The sequence below is a fragment of the Macrotis lagotis genome, chromosome 7, assembly GCF_037893015.1.
Source record: "Macrotis lagotis isolate mMagLag1 chromosome 7, bilby.v1.9.chrom.fasta, whole genome shotgun sequence".
Classification (NCBI taxonomy): Eukaryota; Metazoa; Chordata; class Mammalia; order Peramelemorphia; family Peramelidae; genus Macrotis; species Macrotis lagotis.
This window is the reverse complement of record NC_133664.1, coordinates 108,314,695-108,337,251: the sequence shown is the minus strand read 5'-3', so window position 1 is coordinate 108,337,251 and position 22,557 is coordinate 108,314,695. Positions and strand designations below refer to the sequence as shown.

The 22,557-nt window shown below is 38.7% G+C and overlaps 1 protein-coding gene across 2 annotated transcripts in view; it reads right to left on the bottom strand.

Moving 5' to 3' along the window:
• The window catches only part of SLC37A3 (solute carrier family 37 member 3), a 52,983-nt gene extending 30,795 nt beyond the window's left edge, over positions 1-22,188 (bottom strand). Inside the window, exons 1-5 of one of the 2 annotated variants that reach the window (XM_074193558.1) lie at positions 22,128-22,188; positions 16,718-16,883; positions 13,547-13,661; positions 3,805-3,897; positions 2,904-2,987 (exon numbers count right to left, since the gene is read on the bottom strand). In XM_074193558.1, the coding sequence (XP_074049659.1) occupies positions 2,904-2,987; positions 3,805-3,897; positions 13,547-13,661; positions 16,718-16,806 (381 nt within the window). In that variant the 5' untranslated portion in view covers positions 16,807-16,883; positions 22,128-22,188. Of the gene's footprint in view, positions 1-2,903; positions 2,988-3,804; positions 3,898-13,546; positions 13,662-16,717; positions 16,884-21,511; positions 21,607-22,127 lie in introns of those variants that run through there. The other variant, XM_074193559.1, reaches the window with a different exon arrangement.
• Between the last annotated feature and the right edge of the window lie 369 nt (positions 22,189-22,557).

Genomic DNA, 22,557 nt, shown 5'->3' with positions numbered 1-22,557 from the left:
ATATACATAAAAGCACAGTTCCATTTGAATATAATCATACAGTTTAATTTAATACTGATTAGTTTGCGAAATGTGACAGAAATACATCCCAAGGATTAGTTGTAATTTGTTTTTTCCTGGTAATTCTAGGGGAAAAAGAATGACCTTATCAGTTCTTTCTGATATATTATCTGATACCTTCAACCAAATTCAATCTATTTTTTATTACCAGTCTACTTTTTGCTCCCTAAATACTTTCACTTCTTTCAACCACCCAAAATTATCTAAAACACATTAAAATAGTGGTATGTTACACTTAATTTTCTAGGGGTTTTTTTTTTTTGCAATGCAAATGGGGTTAAGTGGCTGGCCCAAGGCCACACAGCTAGGTAATTATTGTCTGAGACCAGATTTGAACTCAGATACACCTGACTCCAGGGCCTGTGCTCTATCCACTGTGACACCTAGCCGCCCCTGTTACACTTAATATTAACAAAAAACAAGTACTAAAAAGAATTAAAACTTTTAATTTTAATTACATTTTTTTGCAAGGCATTGGGGTTAAAATGACTGGCCCAAGGTCACACAGCTAGGTAATTATTAAGTGTCTGAGGCCAAATTGGAACTCATGGACTCCTTACTCCAGGGACAGTGCTCTATCCACTGCACCACCTAGCCTCAAGAATAAAACTTTTTTAAAAAATTTTGTGGATTTTGAAAATAAGAGAAAAAAATTAAACATATGGGTTATATTTGGAGGCAATTAAATTTTTTTTAAAGATGGCTTAAATTTCACTTTTCAGATTTTTCTCAATTTAAAATCAAAGAAGTATCAATTATAATTACATGAATATGCAAAGTAATATATATTTAAAAGAATCACAAATAAACCCAGATAGGGGAGATTTCTGGAAAGCCATCTAACATATGGGCTCAAAGAACTTGAAAAGACCATGGCTAAAATTTAGGGAAAAAACCTAATATTTTAATGGGACAGGAGAGGGAATGCAAGAATGTTTGTCCTTAATTTGAAGAAGACCCCAATATCAGGGAGGTGATGCCATGACAACTAAATGAACTGGATTTGAGCGAGGGGGTGCTATGCTAATTAACCAGCTCCACTTTCTCCTCCACAGCCATCTGGGTTCAGTGACCAGATATGGATCAAGACAACTGGAGATGGCCCTGGATGAGAGGCAATCAGGATTAAGGGACTTGCCCAAAGACACACAACTACTATTTGGGCAAGTGTCTGAGGTTGGATTCGAACTTCCATTCTCCTGACTCTGCCTAGGAGTCTGGCCTACAGTGCTCTATTCACTGTGCCACCTAGCTGACCCTGGGATACAAAAGGAGATAAAAGGCCGTGTAGGTCGTCAGTTATTCTGTTTCTATTTCTCAGGGGTAAGATAGAAAGCAACTCTTACCTTTCAGAAAAAGCACCATCCAAAAGGAACAGTACCCCAAATAATATTTATATTTATGGTTATAATTAATAAGTAATAATAATCAATGATGTGCCTGTTTTTCTCCTCAAACTGCAAAGTAATTTACCTAAACTGCCAAAAACCACAACAAATATGAATGATATTTATCTAATACTTTTTTAATTTAATTTTTTTAAGGCAGTGGGGGTAAGTGACTTGCCCAAGGTCACACTGCTAGACAATTATTAAGAGTCTGAGGTCAACTTTGAACTCAGGTCCTCCTGATTCCAGGGCTGATGCTCTTTCCATTGCACCACCTAGCTGCCCCCTTATCTAGAACTTCTAATTAGAGGTAGCCATAATGAATCTTTAACCCAGAATGACTACATTTGTTGTTTAATTGTTTAATCATAACTGACTCTTTATGATCCCAATTTGAAGATACTGGAATAGTTTGCCATTTCCTTCTCCAACTCATTTTACAGATGAGGAAACCAAGATAAACAGATTTAAGACTGTTCCAGGATTGAATAGATAATAAAGTTTCTGAGGCCAGATTTGTACTAATGGTTTCCCTGATTCCAGACCTGGTGCTCTATTCACTGGACCACCTAGCTACCCATGAGATAGAGACCTAGTTTCAAAACTCTCTCACACACACACACACACACACACACACACACACACACACACACAAACATAAAATGGAGTTTATGAATCCTTTAAATCTAGTCATTCTGGGTTAAAGATACATTATGGCTACTTCTAATTAAAAGTACTAGATAAAGGGGCAGCTAGGTGGTGCAGTGGAAAGAGCATCAGCCCTGGAATCAGGAAGACCTGAGTTCAAAACTGACCTCAGACATTTAATAATTGCCTAGCTGTGACCTTGGGCAAGTCACTTAGCCCCCATTGCCTTAAATAAATTAAATTAATTATTTGTAATTAGCAGATCACTTATTTGCATATAAATCATCACATCTCAAATCCTTGAAAACAAGATTCTTAAGTACTTTTAATAAGCTTTCTGGAATCCTGTTACATTCCTTACCTATCTATCCACAAGCCCAGCTAAGAAGCAGGAAGTAAGCAAAAGCCCTCTCAGTCACCAAAAGCAGATGTCACAAAATGTGTAAACTTCATTCCTAAGAAAGACTTACATGGAGCTTCTTGTTCTTACTTTTGATACAATTCTATACAGTTTGCAGCAAACTACTGCTGGGGAAGGGGCACAGGTAGGGAGGAGGCATGGAGGAGAGGTCATGTTGAATGACAAAAGAGAAGTAACCACTGATACATTCACCCAAGACTAGATCAGGAGCTGTTTAAATTAAAACAAAACAATGTTCTTATAAAAGGATATATATATATATATATATATACACATATATATATATTATGTATATGTATATGTATATAAATGTTTATGGCAGAGACTGAAGGCACTATCTCTGTGTGGAAAAGCATTTATCCAAACACTACATGTTTCAGACTTACCACCACTGCAGAAGAGCACATACCAAAGGATAGAACCCATCGCATATTAAACCGATCCCCAATAATACCACTGATGAAAAGACCCTAAAAAAAGGAAATATTTATTTAGAAGTTTGAACAAGAGTAAAGACAAGTAGTCACAAGATGCTAAGTGCTCCAGATACAAACAGATACACCAAATGAAGCACTAAAATAACTTTAAAATTCAGCTTAAGGCTAGACTTCCCAGGTGAACTTCACATCTTGATGAACCAGAAGTTATAAAGCCAATTCAGATGAAGGTAAAGAACCCTGTATCACAATTAAAGCTGTTCATAAATAGAATAAGTATATTTTAAAGGAAAAAAGAATCTATTTGTTGTGTTGTAGAAAGGATTCCTGCCCTCCCTAAGAATTTGGCCCGGATATCCTCTCAGAACCCTTTCAACCCTAAGCCTACATTTCACTCTTCCAAGAAAAGACACTATAGAATCTGTCCATATTAACAAAATCTTTCATGACTTGGCTATCCAAAGTAAAATGCTGATGTTGTCAATATCTTAGCAGATCACCCTTAGGCAGAAGGAATCTCCTCAAAGTGAAAAAAGTCATTGCCTTCTATTCATAAGGTTCATTGCCAGTGCTAATGGCACCAATAAATAGTTGTTCAAAAACTGACAGGTTCAGCAAGTGTCTCGGAACATCTTTAGAATACGCTAAAGATTACAACTGGTCAAGATGAGAAAAATTGCCTCAGTATACAAAAAAATCCTTGGTCATGTTAAGAAACAAAATGGGAAGGATAGTAACTATCACTGAAAATGGAAAAGTGTTCAAATCCTAAACACCAAACTTTCATGGAGGAATCACTCCCTTCTCCTTCTTCCCTTAATTTTCCTCTTCTAGAAATACTAAAACTTACCACAGCATAAGAGAAGAGAAAAATGGTATCCAGTGTCCCAAGGAAAAGGGTTGCTTCCTCAGCATCTGGAAATAAATGGCTTCCATTCCAAAGCTATTAAAAAAAATCATAATCATCATGATAGCAGTAACAATCTCAATAGGACTTTATATTTTACAAAGTACTTTATATATCACAAAAAAAAACTTCATTTTATTATCACCAGGTCACTGTCAAGAAGATGTGGAAAAACCCAAAGAGTCCAGCTATTGAGATAAAAACTCTCTCTTCAATAAAAACTGCTGGGAAAATTGGAAGTTAGTATGGAAGAAACTTAGATTAGACCAACACCTCACACCCTATACCAAGATAAGATCCAAATGGATACAGGATATAGACATAAAAAACAATAGTATAAGCAAACTAGAAGATCAAGGACTAGTTATTTGTCAGATCTATGGAAAGGGAAGCAGTTTATGACTAAGGAAGAGATGGAGAACATTACTAAAAAGAAACTAGATGATTTCGATTACATTAAATTAAAAAACTTTTGCACAGACAAAATCACTGTATCCAAGATCAAAAGAAATGCAGTAAACTTGGAAACAATCTTTACAGCTAGTATTTCTGATAAACAACTCATTTCTAAAATATACAGAGAATTAAGTCATATTTTTTTAAAAAAGCCATTCCTCAATTGAAAAAATGGTCAAAGGATATGCAAAGGCAATTTACAGATGAGGAGATCAAAGCAATCCATAGTCATATGAAAAACTGCTCTAAATCATTACTTATTAGAGAAATGCAGGCTCTGAGGTACCACCTCACACTTCTCAGACTAGTCAATATGACCAGAAAATGACAATGATCATTGTTGGGAAATCTGGGACACTATTACATTGTTAGTGGAGCTGTGAACTCATCCAACCTTTCTGGAGAGAAATTTGAAACTATGCCCAAAAAGCAACAATAATGTGCATACTCTTTGGTGCAGCAATATCAATACTGGGTCTATACCCCGAAGAGATGATGAAAAAGGGTAAAAACATCACTTGTACAAAAATATTCATAGCAGCCTTGTTTGTTGTGGCAAAGAATTGGAAATCAAGCAAATGTCCTTCAGTTGGGGAATGGCTTAGCAAACTGTGGTATATGTATGTCATGGAACACTATTGTTCTATTAGAAACCAGGAAGGATGGAAATTCAGGGAAGCCTGGAAGGATTTGCATGAACTGATGCTGAGTGAGATGAGCAGAACCAGAAAAACACCGTACACCCTAACAGCAACATGAGGGCGATGATTAATCTTAATGGACTTGCTTATTCCATCAGTGCAACAATCAGGGACAATTTGGGGGTATTTGCAATGGAAAATACTATCTGTATCCAGAGAAAGAACTGTGGAGTTTGAACAAAGACCAAGGACTATTACCTTAAATTTAGGGAAAAAAAACTGAGATCTTATTGTCTGATCTTGCTTTCTCTTATACTTTATGTTTCTTCCTGAAGGATATGATTTCTCTCTCATCACACTCAATTTGGATCAATATACAAAATGGAAACAATGTAAAGACTGGCAAATTGCCTTCTGTGTGGAGTGGGGGGAAGAAAGGAAGATTATGGGAAAAATTGTAAAACTCAAAATAAATAAAATCTTTAATTTAAAAAAAGGTTAATAATACGAATATGATTAAATGACATTTAATCCCCACCCTCCCAAAAAAAAAGACAACAGTAAAACTTGTAAATCACACATCTATTTGTCAATAAGGGCAGATATCTCAGACAATCTCTAAGAATATCCACTCAAAGTAGTTTCTAATTTAATGCTTACTTCAAATGTGTTTGAAGGATTTCTTAAAACTGTGTATTTTAAGTCAAAATGCTTCAACTAGGAGCAGCTAGGTGATGCAGTGGACAGAGTACCAGCTCTGGAGTCAGGAAGACCTGAGATCAAATCCACTCTCAGACACTTAATACTTACCTAGCTGTGTGATCTTGGGCAAGCCACTTAACCCCACTGCCTTGCAAAAACAAAAATAAACAAAACAAAATGCTTCAACTAGATATTACCTAAATGCCAAGGCTGGTTGGTAGAGACAGTCTCTAACTCTGCAGATATAAACATGTAAGGAGGGCAGTATAGTGAATCAATAAGAAAGGAAGAGAATGCTGTAAGGACCCTGGCGAAAGCAGACAACATAAATGTGTGGCAGGTGCATACCCCTAGGAAAAGGATAGCTGCCTCATATCTTGGTCCTCCTATAAAGCAACTACAACAACCCCACTCCCTAATAGATGGCCCAATCTTCTCCTCTTTCCTCAAGCCACCACCCTCTTCCCCAGCCTTCTCAGCTGAAGACCTGGCCTCATACCTCACAGAAAAGGTCATTTGCCAAGAATTTCCCCATCTCTCAACTTCTATCAGTCAGAATATTGTCTCCTCCTTCACTATGTTTTCAGATGAAAAGGTGCTGCTCCTTGACAAGACAAACTTCTTTATAAGTGTTTTGCTTCCATCTTCCATCTCTCCCTCTCCTCTCTATTTACATATACTACCTCAAACATGACCATGTCTCCCCAGTCTTAAAAACCCTCACTTGATTCAATCATCCCTGTTAACTAATGCTCAAAATTTTCCCTTCCCTATGTGGATATACTCCTTGAAAAAGTTGCCTACAAAGAATGTCCCTGTAATGTGGTTTGTGACCCCATCATTCAACTGAACTATTTTCAAAGTTATCAATGATTTCTTAATTACCAAATATCATGGACTTTTCTCAATCTTTATCCTCATGGTTTCTCAGTAGCATATGACATAGTTGATCATCTTATCCCCCAGATAGTCTATCCCTATCTAGTTCTCATCTAGGTAGTTTCTGCTGGTTGTCCTCTCATCTTTTCAGTCTCCTTTGTTAGGTTGGCATCCATGTTACATAAAAACATGTGTATTCCACAATCGTCAAGGATCCCCTATTCTTTTTGCTCACTTGGTGATCTCAATTGCTCCCATAACGTAAATTAATGCCACTTAGAAAGTCAAAATAAGTCTCTCTCGATGATCAATCTAAATGGACCTGCTCATTTCATCAGTGCAACAATTTGGGGGTATCTGCAATGGAGAATACCATCTGTATCCAGAGAAAGAACTGTGCACTTTGAACAAAGATCAAAGACCTCTAATTAAAAAAAAGTTATCTTATGTAATTTTGCTAACTCTTATACTTTATTTTTTCCTCAAGGATATGATTTCTCTCTCAATACATTCAATTTGGATCAATGTATAGCATGGAAACAATGCAAAGACTAACAGACTGCCTCCTCTGGGTGGGGAGCGAGATTAGGGGGAAAATTGTAAAATTCAAAAATAAAATAAATTTTAAAATAATCTCTCTCAAGCTATGGTCACTCATCTCCAAAAGAATGTCTTATAAACATCTTAAACTCAGCATGTCCAAAACAGAACTCATTACTGGGTCCCCACCTATTCCCCTGCTACTCCCCAACCTTCAATCTTCCATATTTCCCAATTACTATCCAGGAAACCAACATCTTCTGAGTCACCAGGCTCTCAACTTCAGTATTATCCTTGATTCCTCACTCTCACTCAGTCCTGGTACACAATCTAATGCCAAATCTCTCAGTCATACAGCCACAACCCTAGTTCCAGCCCTTATACTACCAAAATTGCTTTCTAACTAACTCAAGTTTCTTCTTATTTCAATCCATCTTCCCTTTAGCTGCCAAAGTGATGTTAGTAATATATATCTTACCATGTTATTCTCCCACTCAAAGAGCTGGAGTGGGTTCCCTAATACCTCAATGATGAAAAAAACAAAAATGTTTTGACATTCAAAACTCTTTATAAGTGACCTATTCCTGCCTTTCCAAGTGTTTTTTACACTTTACTTCCCCCTACATACTCAATGACCCAGCAACACTGGCCTACTTGGAGATCCTCCACTTCCAAAAATAAAAAGACAAAAATCAGGGGCAGCTAAGTGATGCAGTGGATAGAGCACTGACCCTGGAGTCAGGAGGACCTGAGTTCAAATCTGACCTCAGACACTTAATGATTGCCTAGCTGTTTGGCCTTGGGCAAATAATTTAACCCCATTGCCTTGTTAAAAAAAAAAAAGACAAAAAAACAAAAAAAGAGATCCTCCCCTCCCCTCCTCATTTCTGTGTCATTGTAATCACTATCTCACTATCCCTCATGCTCTGCCTTTTCACTTCTGCCTCCTGGCTTCTTTCAAGATTCAGCTCAAATTCAGTTCAGTTTTCTACCTTCTGGAGAAAGCCTTCCTTGATCTCTCATCCCAGCTACTAATACCTTTCCCATTTATTTGCCATTTGTTATGTACATATCTTGCATATACATGCTATTTCCCCCATTTAAATGTTAACTCCTTAAGAGCACAGATTGGTTTGGGTTTGCTTGGTTTTTTTTTTTTTGTTTTTTAGTTCTTTTGCCCTTCTTTGTACCCATACTGCTTGGTGCAGTTACTAACACATAGAAATCAATTATTGATTGGACATTTTATATGAACAATTAAATGTTGACATAAGGGGAAATGTATTTCCCAAATTGGAAAAAAAATCAATCATAGAATATCAGATTTACAAAGGGTTTCAGAGGTTCTCTACATCTCAGATCCTCCAAAAGGTTGAGATTAGTGTCACTCTGCTTCAAAGTTGACCAGTAGTTCCACTTTTGGACAGTCTTCATGGTTAAGCAGTTTGTTCTTTCATCAAGCTGACACTACCTCTTAGTAATTTCCCCCATATGTCCTAGGTCCCCAGTTTGCCCTCTAGGGTCATGTAAACTAAGTCTAAGACTTGAACCTACAGGGTCAAGTAAAAACAAGTCTAAGACTTCTTCCACATAATAACCTTTCAAATACATGAAGGCAACCATCAAGCTCTGCTTCTTTTGCAAAGTCCTCTCTTCTATACACTGAACAGCCCCTATTCCTTCAAATGACCTTCAAAATAATGATTTTTCAGTTGATTCATCATCTTGACTGTGCCTCTCTGGGAATTACTCCAGTTTTTCTCTCTCCATATTAAAATGTTGTATCCAGAACTGCACATAATATTCCACACATGCTCCAAATAGGGAAGAGTATGGGCAGACCTTACCTTCCCTCATTCTGGACATTAAAGTTCTATTAAGGAGGCCTCTGGTCACTTTAGTTTTTCTTAAACTGCATTTTCACACTGCTGACATATTAAATTTAGTAACCCCCACCCTGTGACAGTTCCTTTTTACATGAACTATTTAGTCCCATTTCTTCTATTCTATACTTACACAATTGATTTTTTTAACTTGGCTATAAAGAGTTTATTATGAAATGTTGTCCTTTTTAGATCTAGTCCATTCTCCTAACCTGCTGAGATCTCTCTGCAGTCTTCTTCTATTGTCCAGCATACTACATATCCCCCGCAAGCTGGGTGTCAGCTGCCAATCTGACAGCTCCTTGAGGGCTTGTTTTACTTTTTTTCCTTTTTCTTTTTTCTTTCTTTCTTTCTTTCTTTTTTTTTTTAAGTTTTTGCAAGGCAATGGGGTTAAGTTGCTTGCCCAAGGCCACACAGCTAGGTAAATATTAAGTGTCTGAGGCCGGATTTGAATTCAGGTACTCCTGACTCCAGGGCCAGTGCTCTATCCACTGTGCCACCTAGCCACTCCTGTTTTACTCTTTATATATGCACCCCAGCTTTGAGCACAGTACTCAGACAAACTGGACTTAGTAAATGCTTGTTGATTGATCTGAATCAATATTAAAATGTTCAACAGAACAAGGCCAATGACAGAACCCTGTGGCACTCCACCTGCCACTAGAAGCTTCTCCTACAAGATTAACATCTGCAGCTACTGTATTTAAAAGTACATTTTAAAATCTGTATAAACCAGTTACTTTTCTCAATGATTTAGGAACTCTCTTTTATTCCCCAATCTTTTTACTTTCCTCTCACCTGCCTTCTTAGGAAGATCTCAGTGCTTATTCTGCTTCTGAACTTAGATTGTAACATGACCTTAAATATAACATGTCAACTTTATGATTATGAGTCTTTTCTAATATGTAAACTGAGAGATTTGGACTAGATAATCCCAGAGATTCTTCCTAGATCTAAATTCTGTGATCATTCTGAATATTCAGCTGTACCTACAAGTATTTCTGAGTTATTTGTAAGTAAAATTTTCATAAATTAATCTATTTTCTCTCCAATTTCCATTAAGATTTCAGAAATATTATCTTCCAGGGGAAAAAAATAGGTCTTAGGACTTAAAAAAAAGTCCTGTAGGAATCCAGCAAACCTTTTAAAATCACACATATTTAATAAAATTTAATTTTTAAATGATCAAGATTTAATAAATTAAATACCATAATACCTTATAGCTGTGGCTTATTTTATAGTCAAAACTCCTTCAGCACTGTAGTAGAAACCAAAGTTACTCTTACAGAAGAAGACAGGAAGAGGTAAGTGAGATAGAAAGAAACAAGAGAGTTTGGCTTCAAATCCTAGCTCTGCTGGTGTGATCTGAACTTTGGTCAAGTCATTTCTCTATGGACTTCAGTTTTCTCATCTGTAAAAAGAGAGGGTAGCTTCTGAAGTCCCTTCTAGTTCCAACTCTATAAACCCCATTAAAGGGAGCAAAAAACCTTGTCTTGTTGGAGATGTAACTCAAAGCCCTTTGACCAATATATCTTCAAAGATAACTGTTGTACAACACTTATTGTACAACAATCATTTCCCCTTAATTATATCTTTCATTTAGTGATTCTAAATGCTATGCATGCTATGCAATGGTTGTCTTTTTTAAGAATGAGGTGCAAATGAAGATAGTCAGAGAGCAAAGGCCTTAGGAAGTTTCTGTAAGGCTGTGGCTTTTTCCCCCCCCTGTTTCTCGCAGAGCAATGAACAGATTGCTTGCAAAAGCTGTTTTCACAACAACTCACAGCTTCTGACAAGTAGGAAGGGAAGTCTGAACAGCTGGTTTTTTGTTTTGTTTCAGTTTTTTGATGCATATTAGAACAAAGCCTCAGGTTGAATGCCACCTTGGGATTTGTTTGCCTATCAAACAGGTAAAAAGGCAAGACCAAAGAAAAACCTCAAGAGAATAAAAGAAGCAAGATCCACAGAAAGTTTACTTTATCAAAACAACACAAGGAAGAAAGATTGCACAATGAAGCAGGAACTGGTTTGAGTGTACTGAATTGTTTTAAGTACAAGTCACAGATTTGACTCTAAAACATATGAAATATAGAAAACATGCTAAGTATTGATTTATTATTTCGGTAGTATGTACACACCAGCAATTTGGCTTTGCTACAGACAATATGCTGAGAGGATATCACTTTAAAAAAACATACATGTAAATGTTAGAGTGCATTCTAGAGCCTATTTGGATAAGAACAGGGGTGGTGTAGAGTGTGTGTGTATGTATAAAAACACATATTATCCAGTTTTCTTAGACTTTACTTCCCTTTGCACACTTAGTGATCTGGCTACAATGGCCTACTCGTTGTTCTTCAAATATCACCCCCTTCACCTTCCATTTCTGAGTCAGTACAATGGCTATGCCTCATGCATAGAATACACTGCTTTTTCACTTCTGCCTTCTGTTTCCTGGATTCCTTCAGGATCCAGTTCAAAAGACACCTTCCATATACATGTATTTATGTATACACAGATGCGTATCAATACATATGACTATCCCAAGTTAGGGAAAAGTAGAGCTAGGCACATGAAAAGAAGTATATCTCAAGCTATGGAGATATCTAAGGGCAGCTATGAGGCATGTGTAAGGTAATAGGTATATATGTAAAGTCAGTTGTCTACATAACTATTAGCTTGTAAGAGTTCAATCTAGTTAAATTTGAAGACACTGGTCATAAGGAAGGCTACAAGATGATATACTTTATGGCCAGAGCTCCCTCTGAAAATTGGTGACTTAAGTTTTAGAAAGATTGAAGTCTGCACTGGTGGAAGATCATGATGATATATTTTCCTTCATTCTGGAAGACGACTATGGCCTCAGAGATCAAAGTTGTAGGCAGCTATGAAAGCAAAAGCACAAGACATTCTATGACCTATTTAGGTGCTTCTTTCCCAGTAAACCAGAAGAAAGATAAATGAGGCAGAGGAAAATGGGAAGAAGCACCAGTTCAGTCTAAGGGCATGAAAAAGGAATGGCCACAAGTTCCTTCATGAGCTACAAGTATTAAATTCACACACAATTCATTTTGATGACAGAGTTCTCTATCTGGGACCATGATATATTCCAAAGATCTGTGAACTTGAAAGGAGCCCCTCCCAAAAAAATCACACCTTTATTTCAACATAACTAGGTTCCTTTTGTAATTCTAAGTTTTTGTTTTGTGCATTTTACAAATAACCTCTTTTGAGTACTTCAAAAGTTGCCAAGGGTGTGACTATGAGATTAAAATGTTAAGAACCCCAATTCAGACTTCCAGAATTAGCTTTGCTCTAAAAAATAAGACATTCTGTCTTAACAGTATTCAAATGAAAAATGTCTGGAGTACAGTATGACTAAAGGTTAAACTTTAAAGAGTTTACAGTGATGTCATTTAAAAACAAAAACTGAATGCCATCTTTGTAATGAATTAGGAGTATCCGGGAAGGAAGCAGTCTCACTTTACTTTGTACAATTCATGTCTAAAATCACATATCCAGTTCTGCATACTATTAAGAAGGACTCTGATCAATAGAGTATGTTCTGAAGAGAATGACCAGGATGATAAAATGTCTAGAACTCATGTCCTATGTTACATCAGGATCATAGAACTTTAGAATTGGAAGGACTTCAGCAACCATCAAGTCTACTGAGAGGATTTAATTTAGGAAAGAAACATTAGTGTAGTTCGGGACAGGGAGAAGACGAGAGCAGGATAAAGGATCAAGGTTGTCCTCAAAATATTTGAAGATATCAAACATAAAACTGGAAGACATTTTGGACAGTTCTAAAGGGAAAGTACAGAAAAGAACAGATTGAAAAGTCCTATTTCACTAATAATTCAAGCTACCCAAAACATTCTCATAAAGAAGGGAGGTTTGTATGTCTGAAAGTGTTCAGAACCTGGTAGGCTACCTGGCTGTCTATCTATGATACTGTGAAAGGATCTGCTGCATCAGGTGAGAAACTAGACTCTTAAAAGTCCCCTCCAACTTTCAGAGTCCATGATTCTAAATGGAGTGTTCAAAAAGCCAGTTATGCACTATACAGAAATGTACCAAAGAATCAATCTGAAATACAGCTGGTTCCTGTCTCCCAAAGCCTTCGGATGCAAGATATATACAAGAAAGATCAGGAAGAATTAAATAGTAGAATGTTAAATGTTATGGTACACCTGATAAATGCATAAGAATTCAAAGAAGAAAAAGGTAGGAGTGATCTGGAAAAGACTTCATGATGAAGTTGCTTCATCCTCCTTGAAGGTTGGGAAGAAACTGAGCACATTCCAGGAGAGAACACAGGGGCATGTGATCAAAGGAATAAATAAGCAAAAGGTTTATGGAGCAGTTTAGCTAAAGTCAGGCATATGTTTTTTAGAGCACCTAAATTAGTTTGCTCATTACAGTGGGACCAAATTAAGAGTCTTGATAATCAAACAGAGGACTTTTTGATAGACAAAAGAGAGTCAGGTAAGGGTTCCAAACAAGGAAGTATTATATAAACAACATTTTTTAAAAATGGTGACAGAGATATAATCCACTCGAGCATGCAATTCTCCTTACCTCTTCAGGTTCCAGTTTCACAGCAGTTTTATTTAAGTATGTTGGAGTCCATTGGCTAGAAATGCTGACTTTCACATTGCTAAAGGTTTTTCTTGAAGCATGAAGAAGTGAGTAACTACAGAATAGAGAAAATAGAGGCAAATGAGCAGGGAGAAAGAACAGTGAGCCATAAAATCATGTAAATATGCCCATCTGGTTCCATTTTATTCTAAAGATTTCATGTAAGGTTTTCTCTCAATGGAGAGAAATAGTTTTGCCTTAGAAAAGGTTGACTTGCAGGGCCACCATGGCAAATAACTAGTCTACCATATATCATTCTTCAACAGCCCACATTGACAACACATAATGTCAAGATTTACTCCAGCTTTCAACTAAAACTTTTCTATGATTACATTATCTTGCATTTGGTAAAATGGGAATATTTAAGGAAACAATTTTAAGACAAATAAAAATTGTGAGTTCTACTCTACAGAAGTAGGTACCAAAATGGCTGAATTTCTGGCATTCAGGCAACAAATCCTTGACACTACTGGTTCAATTTATCAACAATTATTAATAAATGCCTATCATTTTTCCAGACCCTGGGAAAATAAGTATAAAGAATGTAACAATCCCTATTTGCAAGGGAAAAAATACATATAATATACATAGCAAGAGACATATATATATATATATATATACACAGCATAAATATAAAGTTAATAAATATAAACATAAACAAAGTAATTAAATTATAGTTTAGAAGGAGGATCTTTAGCAATTGGAGGTGAAAGGAGGGTTGGCCAGAAAAGGTAAACTAGAGAGTGCCTTAAAGGAACAGAGAGATTCTAGGAGGTGGGGCACTCTAGGTACAGGGTCAGACATAGGAAGAGGGTCAGAAATAAATCACATGTGATTTGTTGGTATGAGCTCCCTTATGGCTATACAATCATTAACATAGGAGTCTCCTGGTTATGGTCACTGTCCCTCTTAGAGACTTCTCACTGGCAAGCATCAAAGCATTTCTTAAAAAGAATTCTTGGAAAGATTCAATCAGTAGTAGTTACCAGAACACAAGAAACAAGAATTAAAGAAATGAGCTTTTCCACTTTCCACTATTTGAGAACCCTATTCCTAAACACCTGATTTGCACAAGCAAACAGAATCAATTCTCAAATTCCAAGTCTTGACAATCACTGTACTGGACGAATCCAATTAAATTCAACAGAATATCTTTTGGCATATCTGTGTAAAAGTACTCTGCTGGCAGATTCAAAGACTGAATATAGTAAGATCCCTAATTTAATGAAATCTATAAACTAATAAGGGGACAAAATGATTACAAATAATTGTAATATGAAAATAAATCAAAATTTAATTGAAATACTGTATGTAGGAAGGAAATTCAGTGGTGACATCAGGGTTTACATTCCAGGGAGAAAAAAACAGAATGAACAAAAGAAATGAAATAGAAAGACAAGGGATGGGAATTCAGGGAAACCTGGAAGGATTTGCATCAACTAATGCTGAGCAAAATGAGCAGAACCAAAAGAACACTGTACAACCTAACAGCAACTTGGGGGGTGAAAAATCAACTTTAATGGACCTGTTCATTCCATCAGTGCAACAATCAGGGACAATTTGGGGGTATCTGCAATGGAGAATACCATCTGTATCCAGAGAAAGAATGGTGGAGTTTGAACAAAGACCAAAGATTATTACCCTTAATTAAAAAAAAAAGTTATTATGTAATTTTTGCTATGCTTTTTTTTCCCCTTAAGGATATGATTTCTCTCTCATCATGTTCAACTTAGATCAATGTATACCATGGAAACAATGTAAAGACTAACAGACTTGCCTTCTGTGGGGGGGGGAGTGAGATTAGGGGGAAAAATAGTAAAATTCAGAACAAATAAATAAAAAAAAGGAAAAAAGAAATAGAAGAACAAAGGCTATCTACAGTAGTGATATCAAAACTCAAATGGAGACAGGTTTCTGCAGGTGCATATTGACTTATAAAATCACAAATTAACATTATGTTATGTAGCATTCTTATTTGTTTCATTATCTCAATTACATTTTAATTTGGTTTAGGCACTTGAAAGTTTTGTGGGTCATGAGTCTGATATCCTTGGGACTATTTGTTTGAGTATGATAGATGGAGGGGAGGAGCATGAGATATGGCCACAGAGATAGAATAGTCCTACATCTGTAGGGGCGTAAATATTAAATTAAGGAATATGAATTTTATTTAGAAAGCAATAGGATGCCAATGAGGTTGTTTTTTTTTTAGACTTCTGCAAGGCAAACCAGGGTTAAATGGCTTGCCCAAGGCCACACAACCAGGTAATTATTAAGTGTCTGAGGCTGGATTTGGACTCAGGTACTCCTGACTCCAGGGCCAGTGCTCTATCCACTGTGCCACCTAGCCGCCCCAACACTGAGAAGTTTTTTCTTCTGTTTTTCTGTTTTGGTTTTTTTTTAGGTTTTTGCAAGGCAAATGGGGTTAAGTGGCTTGCCCAAGGCCACAAAGCTAGGTAATTATTAAATGTCTGAGACCAGATTTGAACCCAGGTACTCCTGACTCTAGGGCCAGTGCTATATTCACTGCACCACCTAGCCACCCCCAATGAGAAGTTTTAAAGAGCGCTATGAGCATGAACTGATCTAAGCAAAAGGAAGATAAGTCTAACAGATGGTTAGATAAGGAGAGGATATGGAAGAGAAGAGAGGGAGAGACAGACATAGAAAAGCTTGTTATGGAACTACTGCAATAATAAGGATGTCATAATAAAGACCTATACAAAGTTAAAGAAATCCAATGGGTGAGAGTGGATACAAGAGACACTCTAGGATTGAATAAATAGGATTTGATAACTACGGTAGAGATAAGAGAGAGGAAGGCAGTGAAGATGTGAAGGTTTGGAATGTAGGAAATAGGCAACTAATAGAAAAGAAGGAGGTATGGTAGAAATAAAAGGTCTAGTGGGAAAACTGGCAGCTGAAAATGTTAAATTTGATGTAGTAATGGGATATCCAGAGAAATACATAATCTGCATTCAGTTGGAGTTGTGGTTTGGAATTTGGAAAAGAGGTCAGGGCTAGAAATATAGTTCTGGAAGTTATCTGCATAGAAATAATAATTCAAAGCCTAGGAATGAACCAAAAGACAAATTTCAACAACATACTTACCTGAAGAAAGTGAGCAGGAATACAACAACATGATGATGAGTAAATCTGGATATCCAAGTCCTACTCTGAAAAGTATTGGGTCCAGCCATGCTTTCTTCCTGTCCTTTCCACCTCAACCTTGATCTTAGTGCTTATTAAGCGGAATGATTTAGATCATCTTTCCTGTCTGACAAAACAAAAAAGTTATTAGAACATAATTCATAAAAGATATTTTAACAGATCAACTAAAAATTAAGATCTATAAATTTTAGACTTATGGTTATATGTTTATATAATGATCTTTAGATAATCCTAACAAAATCATATTAGTCATTTCCTTGTTAAGATTACTATGGGGCAGTGGATAGAGCACCAACCCTGGAGTCAGGAGGACCCGAGTTCAAATCCGACCTCAAATACTTAATAATTTCCTAGCTGTGTGACCTTGGGCAAAGTCACTTAATCCCACTGTTTTAAAGAAAAAAAAAGAAAAGAAAAAGATAACCAAAAAAAAGTTACCAAAATACTGATAATTGTCAAATATATTACAAAATGGTACAAGAGAATCCCCAGGACAAAGATTAACAATATCTTCCAAGTTGGCTTTCACAATAATTTCTATCTTACCTGATTTTGCCTGGTTTATAGGTGAATAATATAAAAGACTTAAAGGCTATAATCTCATTTATGGCACCATTTTAGAAAGCACTTTGATGGGAAGACATCATAAATTTGGAAGCATGAAAGAGGAGCCAAAGAACTAAAACATGCTGCTCTGCTCTTCCAGGGGAGGAAAAAAAGGTAGATGAATTCCCAAAACTATGGTCCGTCAGCTTTATTTTGATACCTGGCAAAATTCAAAACATCTTATTAAAGGGATTGCTTATAAACATCAAATAAGGAAGAGGTGACCACTAAGAGTCAACATAGTTGCAAACAGAACAGGTCATACCAGATCTGTTTCCATTTCCTTGTTTGACAGAGTTACTAAACTGGCAGATCAAAAGAATGCTGTAAATATAGTAAACTTCAATTTCAGCAAGGTTTTTGACAAGATCTTTCATGTTAACTCTATAGACAAAGATGGATGGATAGGGACTAGATGATAATAGTTTGATAAACTCAGAAGTGGCTGAAAGACTGAACTTGAAAATTAGTAACTGATATCAATGGGTAGGGGAAATCCCTAATAGAGGTCAAAGATTGGTCCTAGTCCCTGTACTGGTAAAAAATTTTCATCAATAATTTAAAGATGAGATGCTTACTAAATATGCAAAGAGAAAGTTGGAAGAGAAAGTAATATATTGGAATCAGAATTTTAAAAGCTCTCTAGCGCAGTGTGATAAAGAACAGGAGAGAAGTAGCCAAGTGGCTTAGTGGATAGAGCACCAAGTCTGGAGTCTGGAAAATTCATTTTTCTGACTGCAAATCCAGCTGAGGGACCTGGTGCATGTCACTTACCCTTGCTTTCCTTAGTCTTCTCATCTGTAAACTGGGTTAGAGAAAGAAATGTCAAAGCATTACTGTAACTTTGCCAAGAAAACCCCAAAAGAGGCCATCAGGTATTGAACAAGACCAAAACCACCTAACAATTCACTTTTCTAGAGTACTAAAGTGATTTATATAAATTATTATAATAGAAAGAATGGGAAATGATAGAACAACATGAGAGGTAAGGTTAAAAAAAAAAACACCTGGGCTTGAATCTTGTCTCAAGCACTATTTATATTATTAAGTAACTTAACAAATCTGAAGTTCATTCATTTTCATAATGGTGATGTTAATATCTACAGTGAATATCTGACAATATAGTGAGTACTTATATGTCAAATATTATAACTATAAAGAAGAAAATGGGACAAATCTAAAAAGATTACACTTAAAGAGAGAGAGAAATGTACAATTCTACATTTGGGTTCAAAAATTAACTATAAATATTGGATCAGAAAGTCATGGCTAAATAACATGCTTTGTGAAAATGAGGTGAGTGGTCTGCAAGCTCAAGCAGAATCACATGGAAGTCTCAAAAACAAATGTAAATAGGCAGTACAAATAAAGGCATCCTTTCCAAAGGAACGTCCTAGTATATTCTACTTTCCTCAGCCAGCATCCAAAGTACCCAAAATCTGCTTCGGAATGCATTTTTTTTGGTTTTATTTCTTTGCAAGGCAGTGGGGTTAAGTGACTTGCCTATGGTCACACAACTAGGTAATTTTTTTTTAAGTGTCTAAAGCCACATTTGAACTCAGGTACTCCTGACTTCAGAGCTGGTGGTCTATCCACTGTGCCACCTAGCTGCCCCAGGAACACATTTTTAAGAAAGGCACTAATATTGTTAGTCGTGTCAGACTCTTTGTGAGCCTGTTGACAATGCTCTTCTTGGAGTTTTCAGGAGTGCATTGATATTTTCTTTTCCAATTCAAGGTCACAAGTAGTGTCTGAATGTGGATTTAAATTCAGGTCTTCCTGACTCCAGGTTTGATGCTAGATAATAACAAGCTCCAACTCTTCCAGGAGGGCACTCGGAATGGCTAAGAAGTCAGTCCAGAAAGTCCCATCAAGTCATATTATACAAAGGATCCACTGATGGCACTAGGAGAAAAGAGATTGGGGGACAGGAAAGAGGTGGAAAGAAAGGGCTGTCTTCAAGTATCTGAAGAACCATCAAGTGTTAGAGGGGATTAGCTCCAAAGAACAGAATAAAGAAAAGTGGGTACAACAAGATTCAACATCAACACTAAGTACTATCCAAAGGTGGAATGGTTTGACCGAAAGGAAAGGGAGGCCTTTCACTGAAGGCCTTCAACCCAAGACTAGATGACTACCTGCAGGGCTACTGAAGGAATTTTTACTATTGGTTGGACTAGTAGAACTCTGAGTTCCCTTCTAATCATGTGATTTCGGGAGCCAGGTCAATGTGTGAAAGTACTGCTCATCATTCACATTTTTTTTTTTAGATTTTTCAAGGCAATGGGGTTAAGTGGCTTGCCCAAGGCCACAGAGCTAGGTAATTATTAAGTGTCTGAGGTCAGATGTGAACCCAGGTACTCCTGACTCCAAGGCTGGTGCTCTATTCACTTCGCCACCTAGCTGCCCCTTCATCATTCACATTCTATATGCAAATCAAGATGATAATCCAATCACTGTGTCCTCAGGGTGCCAATTAGTGCACATTATTTTATCCCATTCAATTCAATAGGCTTTTATTAAGCCCCTTTCTACATGCTAAGTACTGGTGCTGGGCCCTGGTTACACAAAGATGAAAGTCTGTCCTCAAGGAGCTCACATACACAGAAAAGGGGCTGCAGAATAGATGTTTACTTACACACACACACACACACACACACACAAACAGCATAAACAGAAAATAAAAGAGAGGGAACAAGCAGGGTTAGGATATACAAAGTAACAGATGCAATAATACAGTTATAGATGTATGTGTGTGTGTATAGAAATAGAGAGGGGAGAGAGTAGAGGTAGAGACACCAAAAAGGAGGTGACTGAAGATAAAATCCAGGATGGTGACTTGAGAGTGGTGGCAAAAGACTGATGGTAGAGATGTAATAGAATTTGGAAAAATTTAGATAGACAAATTTGCCCTTTTTCAAAGGTTACCCCTGGATACCTGGATCAAAATTCTTATTATGATAGATTTAGAGTTTATCAATTAAGAATTCTCCTAGCCAACCTGTAATTCTAGAATTCAAATTGCTCCTTCCAATATGGTTTAAATATATGCCAAAACTCTAAAGGGCATTTTCTAAACTCTTAAGTCAGACTATATATGTGTGTGTGTGTATGTCTGTATGTGCTAGCATACATATACATACATACTAGAATGTTTATAAACAGTGAACCAAATAGATCCTAAGAGACGTACAATTATGTAAACCATTGGTCTGTAGTGAAATTTAATGTTTAAGCTATTAATTTCCTGTGTCATCTTTTCTACTGAAAAAAAAAGGGAGGTAGGAAAGAGTCAAGCCCTAAAAGACCTAAGAATCCCATAAAGTCATTTAAATGTGCATGTATATTGCTATAGTAGGTTGGCAATTCCTCTTCTCAACTCAGAATACTAGCAATTTGAGGCAAAAGACCTGGATCCAAGTTCTAGCTGCAGTCAGCCAGGCAGAAGGCATATAATCACCATCACGTCTTCTAACCTCTGTAAGGATAGGGCTTTTTTTTTGGTTTTTTAAATCTAAAATGGGCACAATAATTCTTGAACTACTCATCTCATTTTCATAGATGTAGAGTAGGAAAGGATACCAAGAGTCATCCAAGCCACGTCCATTTTACAGTTAAGGAATCAGAGATCAGAGCCTTTAAACTCATATGGCAGGACCACATTCTCTTCTAAATTACCAAATATTCCATTATTCTACTAAGTAGCAGGACTGGGATTAGACTCCCCAAACCAGGAAATTTTTCCACTGTACCATATGCTTCTTAGGTTTTTTGGGTTGTTTTTTTTTTTTTGCAAGGCAGTGGGGTTTTTTTGGGTTTTTTTGCAAGGCAGACAGGGCTAAGTGGCTTGCCCAAGGCCACACAGCTAGGCCATTATTATTAAGTGTCTGAGGCCGGACTGGCTGGGGCTCTGTCCACTGTGCCACCTAGCCGCCCCTGCCATATGCTTCTCATGGAGCAGTGAGGGAAATAATAAGCTTTTTTTTTAGTTTTTTTTGCAAGGCAGTGGGGCTAAGCGGCTTGCGCAGGGCCACGCAGCTAGGTCATTCTTAAGTGTCTGAGGTCGCATTTGCACCCGGGTCCCGGGACCGCAGGGTTCGCTGCAGGCTGCACCGTCCCCAGCCTCACCAGAGCCCCGTTACAGGCTGCTCCCACGATGCCCACTTCACAGACGGAGAGCTGGCAGAGGGGCCGCACGTCGGCCAGCTTCTGAACTCGGGTCGTCCAGAAGAAGACCGGGGCCTCGGGGAGGGCCGCCCCCGGCCCCGCTCCCCGCTCCCCGGGCCCCCGGCCCCGCTCCCCGCTCCCCGCTCCCCGCGCCGCGCCCCCGGCCCCGCTCCCCGCGCCGCGCCCCCGGCCCCGCTCCCCGCGCCGCGGCTCCCCGGCCCCGCTCCCCGCTCCCCGCTCCCCGCGCCGCGGCCCCCCGGCCCCGCTCCCCGCTCCCCGCTCCCCGCGCCGCGCCCCCGGCCCCGCTCCCCGCGCCGCGGCCCCCCGGCCCCGCTCCCCGCTCCCCGCGCCGCGGCCCCCCGGGCCCCGGCCCCGCTCCCCGCTCCCCGCGCCGCGGCCGGGCCCAGGTGGCACGAGGCCCCCGCCCTCATCCGGGAGGGCCCCCACAAGCCCCGGGGGCTTTGTTCCCTCCGAGCCGGCGCCTCCCTTCTGCCCAACTGGGGCCGGGCAGGCACCCCCAGGGACGCGGGGCCCGGCCGGCCCCCCGAGCCCGCCACCCCGCCGGCTCCCCGCCTACCCGAGGCAACAGCTGCCGCCGCCGCCGCCGCCGCCGCCGAGCCCGCATCGCCCCGCCACCTCACCGCCGCCGCCCACCTCCAGCCCGGCGTTTCCGGACGCTCACGTGACCCGCCGCCCGCCCCGCCCACGCGCCTCGGGCTCTGGCGGCTGGGCTTCCGCGCTGCATCCTGGGAGTTGTAGTCCCGCCCTCCTCGCTCTCACCTGCGGCTTGGGGACGCGGGACGTTTGTTTCCTAAAAAAACAAAACTTTTCATCACACGCGTACTCCCCCCGACACACACAACCGGATCAATTTAAAAGAAAAATTATGCGTAGTCAAAGCAGGACAAATCCTCTCACTACTCATGCTTGGAGAGATTTTTTTTTTTAAACTAGCATTTATATAGAGCCTTAATGGTTCTTTACAAATATAGTCTCGGGGAGGCTGG